General features: G+C 43.0%; 1 protein-coding gene across 2 annotated transcripts; it reads left to right on the top strand.

Moving 5' to 3' along the window:
• Positions 1-3861: 3861 nt before the first annotated feature.
• LOC124300235 (uncharacterized) lies at positions 3862-13312 on the top strand. Of its 2 annotated transcripts, XM_046754086.1 has the most exons (12): positions 3862-4263; positions 4678-4813; positions 5610-6253; positions 8168-8306; positions 8717-9658; positions 9828-10009; positions 10093-10231; positions 10303-10520; positions 10815-10962; positions 11040-11620; positions 11693-11882; positions 11956-13312. In XM_046754086.1, the coding sequence occupies exons 1-12, from the start codon at positions 4161-4163 to the stop codon at positions 12668-12670; spliced, it is 4137 nt and encodes a 1378-aa protein (XP_046610042.1). In that variant the 5' UTR covers positions 3862-4160; the 3' UTR covers positions 12671-13312. The 2 variants fall into 2 exon arrangements, with proteins under 2 accessions (XP_046610042.1, XP_046610043.1); XM_046754087.1 differs by lacking the exons at positions 3862-4263; positions 4678-4813; positions 5610-6253 and adding an exon at positions 7379-8063 and having other exon boundaries at positions 11956-13309.
• Positions 13313-13529: the final 217 nt, after the last annotated feature.

Genomic DNA, 13529 nt, shown 5'->3' with positions numbered 1-13529 from the left:
GCGTGCAAAAGCGAGGGAAAAAAATTGCGGTAAAAGAAGAAGGTACGAGATTGAAATGAGAGAGAAGGAAAATTCAATTTATATCGCGATTATTACTGCCTCTAACGGAACCGTCCATTACTCAAATACCCACAATCATATTCGTGGCCGAAGGCGTTTACGGATTGCGGATAGTGGACCTCGCATCGTATTGGGATCAGCCATACATAGATACACATCTACGCGCATATGCTAGTACACTCGAATTCTCATTCAACTGGCTAAATATACAGTTAAGTACAGAATCGCACGGAATAATTAAGAATTCCGGTATAAAAAGAAAAAGGTTAACACTTAAACATCGTACACAGTAAAATAATCTTGTGTAAAAATTCTCTAGTTTATTTCTACAGATGGTATTAAAAACGACTTTTGGCTGTTAAATTTTTTTCCAACACTTGGCTGCGAATAATTTGGTAAAATATGTGAAAAGAAGAGAATGAAAAAAAAAAAAAAAAATTAAACTTCACATTTTTACAGGCGAGGACAAATTGATCTTTAAATACAGAACATTCTCGCTTGGTTCGATTTATAATTAACGAAAAGTATAAAAGGCACGATATTCTAACGCGACTGTACAACACGAAAATAACTAAACGTACACAATGCGTATAACGCTCTGAGAAACTAAAGTGCACGTCACAGACCAACTGTAAAAATTATTCTCAGTGCCTGCAAATATCAACAATATTACGCCTGTTTTAATTTCCTTACGTATAGCGTAACACCAAATGAAACACAAAGGCGTCAGGCTTATAAGACATCAAGCATCTCGAGTTCCCGACACAAGAAGCGAACGCACAGGGTGTATAAAGTCTTATACACGGCATGTGTACGCTGCGCAGATTGACCGGGGAGATAATAATTTTCTGCTTACCTAAACCGGATGCCATGCGAAATTACGCGTGAAGAGGAAGAAAAAATAAATGAAATAACAAAGACGAAAGGGCAATAAAATACCGTAGTTTCATTTGACGAATGCAAAGATCAATTTTTCATCATTCTTCAATGTTAATCGATCTGTTTTTGTTACACCGATCGCATATTTACATATACAGATCACTGTTTTCATATAGAATGAAAAGCGTATATAGATGCGAATATTGCGACTTGATGAAATTATAACACGTATAATATTACAATAACAATGGCAAAGAGACCGATTGCGTGTATATAAAGTATAATAATGTATTTTATAATATACAATTATATGCGTGCGAAAAATGCGTCACGCGAATGAAAAAGAAATGCTGCTGCGAAATTCCCTGCCGCGAGTTAATGAATCGGTTATTTTTATTTTTTTTTTTCTTTTTTTACAAGAAGAAAAAATTTGGGGGAAAGAAAATATATTAATGTTCACATGCGAGTTTGCACGATTTCGAAATTCCTCATATCCGAGTTCCTGCCCAATTGATTATATCCCAAACGTGATCTTAATGCGACGTGAAATTCGTACAAAACCAACAACGGTGATGTTAGAGAAAAAGGGAAATGACCTTCGTCGAGGTAAGACAACCAGGTCAATGACTCGATCGTTTCGGGTTCTCGATCGGACAGAACTGAAGGCAGGGAAGAAGAAAAAATAAAAAAAAAATAGCCCAAAAACAAGAGTAGAAATAATCACGCAAGAACGAGAAGAGGATTCGAGTAATACGAGTCTGCAAAAAAAAAAATTTTTTTTTTTCATTTGCACGGAATATGTTTGGTAAATATTATGTTTGCGAGTTTCCTCAATCCGAAAATGACTTCCATTTCTCTCAATGACGTCCGGTATATTGAATAACAGAAAAGCATAACAACAATAACAAATAAAAAAAAAAAAAAACGAAAAACAAAAAAACGCCATTTTATTACAACGAAATAAACAATATTTCTTATAAAATTAAGCACGCAATTTGTTCACGAAGTGTACTTGACATTCCGTGTCCGTTCTATTTGCTTACGAAACCTTTCCTTCTTCTCTTTGATTCTTTTCCGACCACGCTTCCGCTTTCCATTATCCGTTTACCCGATTTTATTCACTCTTGAGTCTCGCTCTAATGTATATTAAACAGAAGTAAGAAATCACTTTTGAATAAAATTTTTATAATCAACAATACGATACCAGATCTCGAATTAAACGGTAGCTTAACTCTAAATGAAACCGCAAACACAATTTGAAGAAAAAAGAACCTAACGCGATGAAACTTTTCCTGTATTCTTCTCGGTTTCAGTGAGTGAAAAATCTGTAAGAGACGGTGTGGAAAAAAAAAAATAAATTTTTAAAAAATCCGTGAAATTTTTTTGATCGCAGACACGTGTAATGAACCGAGTCAATTTAACTTGATCGACGATGTCGGATACCGACAAACGGATGTTAATGCTTTGACAAAGAAGACAATTTCCTGCGCTGTTTATGTTTAACCGTTTTACGATCCCGCGCCATGCCTGGGATTAAACAATCTCGTGATTAAAACCGCTGCAGATATACGCTCGCACAACACGTAGCAGGTAAATCGAATACGAAAATCTTGTAAGTACGAAGGGGATCGTCGACTATGGGAATACGGTAATTGCACAATGAGTCATTCTCACTCTCCTGCCAGCTGATACTCGAAGCGTGAAGTCCCAGCTTTGTCTGCGCGGAACTCATCCCATTTTCATTATATAACCCGCCTTCTATTCACTATGCAACCAGGCCTGTTAAACACCGGCGAGCCTCCGAGTACAAGAGCAAACGGTATCGAAGGGCCCGCAAGAAAGTTGCGATGATTGCAGAAAAAAAGAAACGAACGAGAAAAAGAGCCGAAAAAAAAATCGCGACATCGTTTTTCACCTTGTGGGATGAGAAAATTACGAAAAAAAGAGAGAAAAAAAAATTCTACCTTATCCTTTAACGCAACAACAGTTTTGTTCGTTCGTAAATACACACACACATACACATATATATATATATAAATAAATATGTGAGACAATGGGCGGTAAAACAATTCAGGGTTAAAATTACAATATCATCGTATGATACATTATCGGTGTATGTATGTACGTATGTATTTAGCCCCGCGTGTATTTTAAAACCTTTTTTGCGAACAATTATTTGTAATTACATGTTAGATGAGAATTTGACGGAAGCTTGAAATCGTCGTGAAAAATTGACTGCCCAGAGGCAAAAATCAACATCCAACATAAACGATCAATGGTACAAGAGAAAAGATGGATTTTAGAACGAACGAACGGAGAAGAAGAAGATTAAACGAGGAATTGAGGATGAAGTTAACTTTTTCGCGTGTGTAACAAGAGTTAAGGTATGGTTGTAAACTATCCCGAGTAGCGCGAAACGTGATCATAAACTAAGAACAGAGTAGCTTATACTACGTACCCCGTACCGCTGTCCAGACGAACCAACAAGTCATTAAAACGATCCCAAGTCTCATATAAGACTCTGTTACAGTTAGCTCGAGCTCTCAGTCGAAGGCTAATCGCAAGAGGCTCAACTTGCCCCTTTTGCTATTAAAACACCATCCTCTTGATCTCGGTGTAACGAACTCTATCCTCGTTATATTTAACCAGTCGATTGATCGAACCGATCCGATAATTGATTCTAACGATGAATATCGGTGTATATTACGTGTGATTTGACGGAATAGAATTTCGAAAGAAATAAAACGTTGATCGACGTGTGCAAGTTGAGGTATAAATAAATAATATATATTGACGGGATGTTATAATTGTTACGAGTGTTCGTCGAGTTAGGAAAAAGAAAATATTATTGAATAATCGACTCACATCCGCGTTAAAAATTACCGTAATGTAAAAAGAAGAAGAAGAAGAAGAAGGAAGAGAAGAAAAAAAATGGTCAGAGATGAGGACCGGAATAATTTGGTGGGGATATTATACACGTGTCTCGAAAATTATCCAACGTTAACGATATTCCCTTCATTCTCCACGCCTCGCTGTTGATTCGCAATTAATTTAATTACGGCAAGTGGAAAAAAAAAAAAAAAGGGAAAGTACATAGCCGCTCGGGAATTATCGTAAGTGCCTGAGATTGCAAGCCGGCGTTTTGCTTGCTCGTTGACGTTTGCGGCAGAGATCACGTGCGCCTGTCTTTTCCCCGCGTTGGGAAATTGAAGAAAAACGATATGAAGAGCCGCGAGTATTTGACCAAATTTTTTTTCATCCTTATCTTAGCGTCTCACGGTGAAAGCCTGACGATAGACAATCAGCTTGTGATAATAGCAAACGGTAAATATATACAAATAAATCTGTACTACAATGATCTGAAAAAGTTGAAACAGAGATAATGTCCCGATACGGTATTAAGGGAGGGGAGGTCCGATGAAATTTTGATAATATCTAGTTTTTCGTTTTTAAAATGACTAAAAAGTATACGATCAAAAATTTCTTCCGACAAATTTTATATTACGATAGTACGTGTGTTCTGAAAAAAAAATTTCAACCTTCTGCGATAAAAGTGTAATGCGCAAGGAATTACTTTTCGACGGCGGTGAGCTGGAAATTTTCTTTATTTTTGACCACATCTTTTTTAGTCACTTGAAAAACTAAAAACTTGATATTATCGAAATTTCACCGGAATCCCCCCCCCCAACTTAATCACCCCAATTCCCCGTTTTAATCACACTTTTCTCCGGCACGCAGATTGCTACACGAGAATAGCGATAGGATCGATTCTACCCTCAAAAGACGTTGCCGCGAGTGTTGAGGCGAAGACTGTTTCCGAATGCGAGGACGAATGTTCGCGGCAAAGAAATCTCTGCGAAATATTCAGCTACGGGTAAGCGTTGAATTCTATCCACATTTTTCATTTCTCCGTAAACTTCTTTCCCGCTTCTTTACCGTCTAAGTATCGGTGGTATAAGACGTGCTTGAAATCAGGTTCCTAATCATGTATGTAGAGTGGGGTGATTCGTTTTTGAAAATTTTTTTTCAAGGTGCCACACGAAAAATTAGTAACAAGTACCGAAGATAAATTGTCTTCAAAGCTGGATGCGGTAGGGAGATATTTATATGTCGCCAACAATTATTGTAATATTTAATTTATTTTTATGCGTACACCTTACGGACTTATATACATATTAGTTTATTTTTATTTTGTATCGTGGTCCAATTAATCGTTCACCAATCAACATCAAAATGCGCCCGACAATTCCGCTATTCGCTGTTCTCGTCTTTTATCCGCAAGATTAATCGTTTCGGAGAAATTTGGATAACAGTTTTTCCTATCGAAAAAGTAGTATCTCATCACGTTAATGACCCTATTTCGTTTTCAGTAATAATTTGTATGAACAATGATCAATCGGACCACGATACGAAAAAATAAACTATCACATACAAATAAGTCCGTAAGGTGAGGACATAAAAGTAAATAAAAAATATTACAACAATTGTTAGCGACCAATAAATATTTTCCTACTTCCTCCAGGTCATGCAATTTTTTTTTTCTCATCATTTGTCACAAATTTTTCGAGTGATACCTGAAAAAAAAAAAAGTTAAAAACATAATTGACTCGAATGAATATCGAGCAAAAAAGAAGGAAAAAAAAAATGAAAACCTTGTACAATTTGCGCAGCATCGGTCCGAAGGGAAACGCGTCTTGCCTGCTGGGAAACCGGATACCAAACGGTGACGAGCTGATCGCAGATCCGGACTATGACGTTTACCTCCGTCAGCAAAGCTCGCCGAGCTGCATGCCGGACCGGGTTTACAAATTGGGAAGCGGTGTGAGAAACCCGACGATCATGAATGGCGCCTCGGAGACGCCGGTAAAAACCGACGATGATAAAGACACCGGGAAGAAGAGGAAGAACGGAAGAAGACCGATCGGAACCAGCGTCGTTCCGGGACCAGCCGGTTTCGGGACCGTCACGATTGCCGGAAAGCCCCCGGATGAGGTCCCTTCACCCTTCGAACCCAACGCCGATAAGATGCCCGACGACGACCGGAATTATGGAAATTATCCGATCATCCATCAGCCGAATTTCAGCCCCGATTACGACCAGGACAATCCGAATCCAAATCCACCGTACACCGGTTACGGGAACAAAAACGTCGGTTACGGTGGCCCTGGAAATTATGCCGGGGATTTTTACGGAGTGGAAGAAGAGTTTCCTCTCCCCGATCGGCATCATCAGGACCGAGACTATTATCTGCATATCGTCGAACACGGGAATCGACATGAAATGAACGGTTACAGGCCAACACCTGCTGAGTTCTGTAAGCAAATCCCACCGCTGCCACTATTTGTTATTATGTTTCTTGTTTTTTGTTTTATAGCTCAACTTAGGGCGCCTAGCGCCAATGTCTTGTCAAGTTTCCTGACAATTCTCAGTTTTCCGAATTTCAAACAAAATTAAATTGTTTCATTCTTGCACGGCACAGGCCACGGAATTTTTGTAAACGTGGAAATCAGCTCGTCGTTGGTACGTCTAATACAATAAACAGCATCAGACAAGGGAAAACAAACATGAACGGCAATGACACAGATTCTAAACTCTATAGAAAACGGCTCCCGTTGCACGGATGAATTTCCTGCATCAAGCTCGGTGCATCGCGGTTATCTGATCCGCTCGCAGCGAAACGTTAAAGAAGAGGGGAAAAAAAAAACAAACAAATAAACTAAAAAAAAAAAAAAAAACACGTAAGGTTCTAACGTGGAAAAGCGTCGCTTTTTTTTGTGTAATAGAAAAATGAACGAATACTGCGCAGCTGATGAAAATAGTCCAATTAAACTCGCGTAATCTGATGGTTAATTAAAGCTGAATATGGCAAGACACCGCGGCGTTATTAAACGATCGAAAGCAAGAGTCTCGGCTCTTTGCAGGCACGCAGAAACACGCGATGTACATAGAGCCGGAAACGGGAACGTCCCCCAACTCGTCCGAGTATTGCTCTTCATTTTTATGCAATGACAATATCACGTTCACCCGGGTTCCGACGATGAGGCAACTGTCGGTGGAGTTTTTGAAGCGCGCACGAAACTCGAGGATGACAGCGATGACGGTGATGATGCCGATGATCGAGAAAGAAAAATATCCTCCTCGCTGCTATTGCTCATCGCCGAATTGAAACGACGCGGGTAGTAGGTATAAAACGTACGTAAGACGTAAAAATGATCTCGCGATATGTACCTAATTGGGACCTTGGCTGGTCGACAAGGTCGCAGGCAACTGCTCGAAAATCCTGTTCTGAAAATGATATCACCGCCCGCAGATACGTTTCGCACGGCAGTGTAGACGTGCGGTTCCTTCCTTCGTGCGGCATTGCGGATGGGAGCAAAGAGAATTGCCGACTTCCGGTCCTCGCCGAAATCGTGCTATCATGCCTGACATGCATCACCGCTAGTGGTTTACATCGGCAATGTTTGTTCCTTGCCTCCAAGGATGTTTAATTGTTGCCTCGGTAAACGTTTCTCGGCTATCTTTTGAATGGGTATAATACCTGCCAAGCGAATTACCGGGCACCTCTGATTAATGAGACGTCTTACGCCTGCCTGCTACGATACTACGCGGTAACAACAACAATTAGAATTAACCACAACGACGCGATTTAGTAATGATCGTAACGATAATCGCCCCCCGAGGCCCCACCATCCATGGACACCAATCTCCTCCCACTATTCTCACTCAAACATTCACTTTTCTGTATAAAACGATGCGCTCCTCCAATTTGACGGTTACTTGCATTCCGGTATTTGTATGCCTTGTTCAACTTTGGTTCGTCATCGAGTTTACCAGTCGTCCTAATGTCGGAAAGATTCGGTAGAAGATTCGCGCAATGAATTGCTTCGAAATAAAAAATTCCACACATATCTTCAAAAACTTATAATATAAAAATCCTTTGTATTTGTGATAATCCCTCCGCAAAACGATGAACGAAATCGGTAGTCTCGGATAAACTTTTTATTACCAATATCTTGTAAATATGCATCGCGAATTCAACCTGTTGGTAATACTTCAGTGTCTCTTGGTTTGGACTGATCAGAGTTCGATAATAATCGTAGAGGAAAACAGTGGCAGTTGTCAGCGTAAGTTCGATGGTCACTCAAAAGTTTCCAGCGTCTTTACAGTACGCAACAATGTCTGAGAGTGATCGATGCGAACTGCGAATTACAAATTAATCAATTTACAGCATGCTACCGTAAATTGTTCACGGGAAAAAGACTGGCCGAGATTCACATTCGAAAAGCCGTCAACTGTGAGAGGATAGAAGAGTGCGGCAGAGAATGCGACAGCGAAAAAGGGTTCCCTTGCGAAGGGTTCAACTACAGGTGAGACTGCATAGCTCAATAATCGTTTACGACAGCGAACGAAATTTCAAAAAAAAAAAAAACACGATACGCCGTGCACGTCGACGATGCTTCATATACCTGCACACGGTTTATTTTTCACGCTTCCCGTAACGTAATAACGATTGCATTTTTCGCTGCATATCTGGGTTGTCCTACTGCCAACATCGTCGTGCTATTACAGACATCGACCTCCCATTACATCACCACGGACAATTTGACACGAACAAAGGAGAGACCACGTATCCTCACTCCTTTACCGACGTCTTCCAATTTCATTCCACCCGCATCACGTACGACAGTGAAATTGTCAAAGTAACCCTAAAACAGCTGTAGAGGACGAAAATCGATGATCGTTCAATCGACAAAAAACTCTTTACCCGGCTTCACAGACACCCGGGATCACGGAGTCGCCACGGGATGTGCGAGCTGACGGCGATGCGACCGACGCAAATAGACTTCGGTCGCGACGTGGAGCACGAGCCTCGCTACGACTACTACGAGAGAGAGCAGGGCTGTCGGAACAACGCTAATCGACGACCGCAGCGTCCGTCGTACGGCGAAGGCGGGAGCGGATGGATAGACGTGAGGCCCGGATCGGTATCAGGGCACGAGGATAGACGTCCGTACCTGCCGGAGCGAGGGGACCATAGAAGACCGATCGAGGTGCCTCGTCCTTTGGTCCCTCATCCTTTCCTCCCTGAGCCGAGGCCGCACCGTTTTCACGGTGAACCGCCACCCTGGCGTCCCGAAGGGTCGGACTACCCGCCGATAAGCATTCGACCGATAGAGGACGAGGTCCGATTCGATTACCCGAGACCGGGACGACCCTACCTGCCCAAAGAACCCAACAGACCCGGGCCACCGAGTTACGGATTCAGACCGCGTCCTCCGGACCTTGGTGCGAACGAAATTCAACCGTACGACAAACCCGGGAGGAGAAAAGACACCGTTCACCATTACTACTCCCATGGATGGGGGGGAGCCGAGAGTTACGGGGGAGCTTACGGCTACACCACGAACCACATTGACGGTCACGAGCCACCGAAACGGGGTAACTTTTACGGTCATGAGAAGAGACCGTTCGAGGGCGCGGCTGACGTCTACAACTACGGCGGGGCCTTCGGATACGGGGACAACTACGTTCCAGGCGATAGAGACGTCGGTTACGGGGGAACTTCTAGGCGACCCGAACACTGCTCGGTCAGGTCCGGGGCGGGGTTTAAACTGCGCAGAGGAATAGTCAGGAAGAGTTATCTTACGCCGAGTTTGGACCACTGCGAGAATCTCTGCGCTATTGAGAAGGACTGCCTCTGCGTGACCTTCAGCTACAGGTACATCTATTTGGAGATGGTATCGTTCCTATACAAGTATCAGTACTCAAATTGAACAGTCGAATTTGTAGGACTGATACTTGAAGAAACCGTCCTCTTCCTTTATTTGATACGACGACCATTGATCTGTTTTGTTCGTTCTTGTACTTATACGATGATTTGCGATCAGGTACAGCGTCACCGCTGATGCGCCAACTGACAACTGTCTTCTCAGCGAGATATCCTACAGGGATCTTGACTTTTACACCGACCTGGAACCCGACCGCGATTACGACATCTACTCGATGACCGGAAATGCAAAATCGTGCGCCGAAAAGGGAGGACAAATCAGCCACCGTCCCGCTGAAGAAGGTGACAGGAGCAAAATTAAGCTTTGACCTTCCTCGAATCCCACGATGCTCTGTTCTGACATCGGGAATTTTTTTTTTTTTCAGAGTGCTTCTGGCGAGTCAGAAGCGGCTTTGGAATCCCGCCTGCAGCTCTGAGAAAATCATTCGCTGTTCACGGACTCGGGGAGTGCGAAGCCGCGTGTGTAGATGCCGTTTCGTTTACGTGCAGGAGTTTCGTTTATAGGTAATATCGTTGTTGACGAAATATCGACATTGCTTTCTTCAGCGCCACTGCAACCTCGCTATTCTCGTCAGATACGGCGAAAAACCGATCAGAGACGGTGCTCCGAATTGTTTCCTGAGCGACTGTCCAACCCAGGAATTGGATCCACTGTCTCTGATTGATGTTGAAGGTGCCGAATTGTACCAGAGAGGAAGTTTCGGTCGAGGATGTGAACCGTATCCTTTCCCACCGCTGAATCACCGTTGGCGAAAACCAGAGCCTAACACAAGGCCGACAAAACCGGACGAAGGTATGAATTCGAGCAACTAGAATATACATATTATCCACGAAAGTCACTCGCAAGGAAGGTATCCCTTGTCGAGCTCCCCGATTAGATTTCTTTTGTAATATGTTATAGTAGACTAAAAACTAGCCGACACGTATTTTTTTTTTTTTTTTTATCTGCCATCAAACACTTTAAAAGGGGGCGAAAACCACCCCCAAAGATGGGCATCCAACATGGTGATTTCTTGATGCTCTTGATGAATTTGAATGAAACCATTGCTGAAATATTTCTATTCGTGATCAAACACCTTGTACACAGTGTGTTACGCGGAGTACGACAAACCGTGCAGATTGACACCGAGCGCAGTGATCCTGACGATATACGTCGACTCCGAGATCGAGTGTCGAGAGCGATGTTCAGAGATGCGGTTGAGGGGTCGAGTGCCGTGCATGGCGTTCAGCTACAGGTGATTAAAAACCTCGCGGAAACTGATCACTGACGATGAATCCGAGATAAAGAAGGTCGATATCTCGTATCTTTCAGAATTTCAGTCGACAGGGACGAGCACAACTGTTTCATGAGCGACGTACCGCGTCGCGATTTGCGTCCTGGAATAGATTACATCCGTGGCGACGGTCACCTGCTTTTTGTGTGGAAGGAATTCGAGCCTCAGTGCGACTCGGGCTACTCCGTAGGAATATACCTCGACGATGACGAGGATCAGGACCGCTACTTCCACCATGAGAAACTTCCACCCCCACGCCGACCGGGCATCGGCCACGAACCACCCAGGCCAGGTCCAAGCTCTCGTCCACATAATTCTCCCGGGCATTACGACCCGTCGAGTGGAGGCGGTGGCTTCGACTTTGAGCCTAGACCAGGAAGACCTCATGGGGGAGGTCGGTACCCTCCGCCATCGGGTTTCAACGATCATAGAAACACCGGAAGACCCTACGGTACGGTTCCTAGACCCAATGACGACGACGAAGGTTACTACAACCGCCGTCCATTGAACCCTGATAGACCAGACCCTGTCGGACCGAGTTACGGAGGTCAATCTGGAGGAGGCGGTTACGGCGGAGGTTCCTTATACGACACCGAAGATCAATACCACTTTTCGCACAGTAAGAATTAGAGTCCCGATGAATCTCGATGCTATCCCTTCAGATGTAAACTGTCCATCTTGCGATTCGCAGAATACGGAGGCTCAACGTTTCAGCACTTCACGGTAAACGGCCAGCCCTGCAGGCGGGGAACCAGATGCGAGAGGAACAAAATCGCCGGTTTCTGGTCCTGTGAGCCAGAAGGCGGTGAGTTTGGAAGCTGGGACTACTGCTGCGAGCCACAGCATCACTGCGGTTATTCGCAGGGTTACCATTACCCATGGTTAGTATTTACCTTCATCGATCACGCGGTCTTTTTCCGTACTCTGTGTGAACGCATAACCTTTGTTGTTAAGGTGCTACGTGGGGCCGGATCAAGAACAGTGGAGGCCGTGCAGCGAGAATTATTACCCCTACCTGCCAAATCCTCGGCCAGGTCGTCCGACGAGCGATCGTTACGAGGAGGAAAATCCTTACGGAGAAGTGCCGAGGCCGGGATTACTCGGCAGACATTGGCCTGTCGCTTATCTGCACCGAGAGGCGCCGCCGAACGCAACCGACTCCTTGGCCACCGCAGACAACAGAAGAAACCGTGAGCTAAACGTTTCTCACGAGGATCAGAGCTCGGCTGGATCCGAAGGGATCGAGTCGAAGGATTCGCAGCTCCGGGGTAACCGGAACGTCGTCATAGTCAATGACGGCGGTACCGAGACTTCGCATACTCGCTCAGGCAAGATCGAAAGGATAACCAGATTCCGCGGGTCTGGAACTTCCGGAAGGAACGAGGAGTCCTCGAGTTTCTCCTCGTCGATTATCACGTCGAGTCGAGGCGGGGCGGGAAATACGACGGGGAAAATTCAGGACAACGAGGATCGGGAGCTAGCCCAGATACTGAGACTACGAGATTCCTATGACAGCGATTATGCGGTTAGGAACGATTATAACGATACCGATTCACCCTGGGTACCCGGAAGTGATACTACGTTTATAAAACTGCCAATTATATCGCCGAATAAAACTAGGGAGGAAGAAACGTTCGAGGATTACTTCGAAATCGTCAACGTCGAGTAATTTGAATATCCATGTTTGATTCACGGGTTAATTATTTACAGATATGAGTTTTTAATTGTGAGAAGGAAAAAACGATGAGGAAATTTATGAATTATTTATATGGATCAATTATAAATTACGTATTCAACGAAGCGAGTTTGTACCTCTTTTATCTTTTCTGTTGTACGCGAAATTGAGGATTGATTTTCGAATGTATTGACGACGAAAGTTAGATAAGTATAATGTAATACAAGCTTTGTACGCCCCTCGAGACGTTTCGAAGTAAATAGATTAGCTGTATATAATATAATATAAATATACGATCGACATACCCGTCTGTATCCTATTTAATTATTGTCCAAAAAAAATTCATTATCCATTTACTGACATGGAATCCTAAATTTTTACCAACAATTTTTCATCCATAGATGAATAGTCGATAAAAATGTTTCTTTTTACTAAATATCGCATAATCTATCCACGCATAAGCTCTCAAACATATTTAATGTAAATAAATTACTCGGCGACAAAAGTTTTTTTTCAAAAATCAATTCAATTTGATACGATATAATTTTTAAAGCTGCTATAGCAAATCTCCGAGAGCACCTTTAAAAAAAAGGCGTCTCGCGGCGAGCAGGATACATATGTCTGGACTGAATCATCCGAAATGAAAAACTAAAAAATATTTAGATAATACAAGGTATTATCTGGTCTTTGATCCAAGGGATAAGCAAAATATTAATTTTTAACAAAACGGCGGCTTCTTTAATGCATGTACATTACAAATAGCAAACTAAAAAAAAATCGGTTTTTGAAAACATTCCGACTAGCTATACCCCTTTGAATCGAATTGAGCGGTAGTCACGTGTTCGATCCATCC

This window comes from Neodiprion virginianus, chromosome 3, assembly GCF_021901495.1.
Source record: "Neodiprion virginianus isolate iyNeoVirg1 chromosome 3, iyNeoVirg1.1, whole genome shotgun sequence".
In the NCBI taxonomy this organism is placed as follows: Eukaryota; Metazoa; Arthropoda; class Insecta; order Hymenoptera; family Diprionidae; genus Neodiprion; species Neodiprion virginianus.
This window is presented reverse-complemented; position numbering and strand designations above follow the sequence as displayed.

Excerpts from the sequence above, each read along its gene's own strand:
- LOC124300235 (XM_046754086.1), top strand. The coding sequence starts at position 4,161 with ATGAAGAGCCGCGAGTATTTGACCAAATTTTTTTTCATCCTTATCTTA. Across the intron at positions 10,521-10,814 it reads GCCGACAAAACCGGACGAAG|TGTGTTACGCGGAGTACGAC; the intron begins GTATGAATTCGA and ends CCTTGTACACAG. Across the intron at positions 11,621-11,692 it reads TCAATACCACTTTTCGCACA|AATACGGAGGCTCAACGTTT; the intron begins GTAAGAATTAGA and ends TGCGATTCGCAG.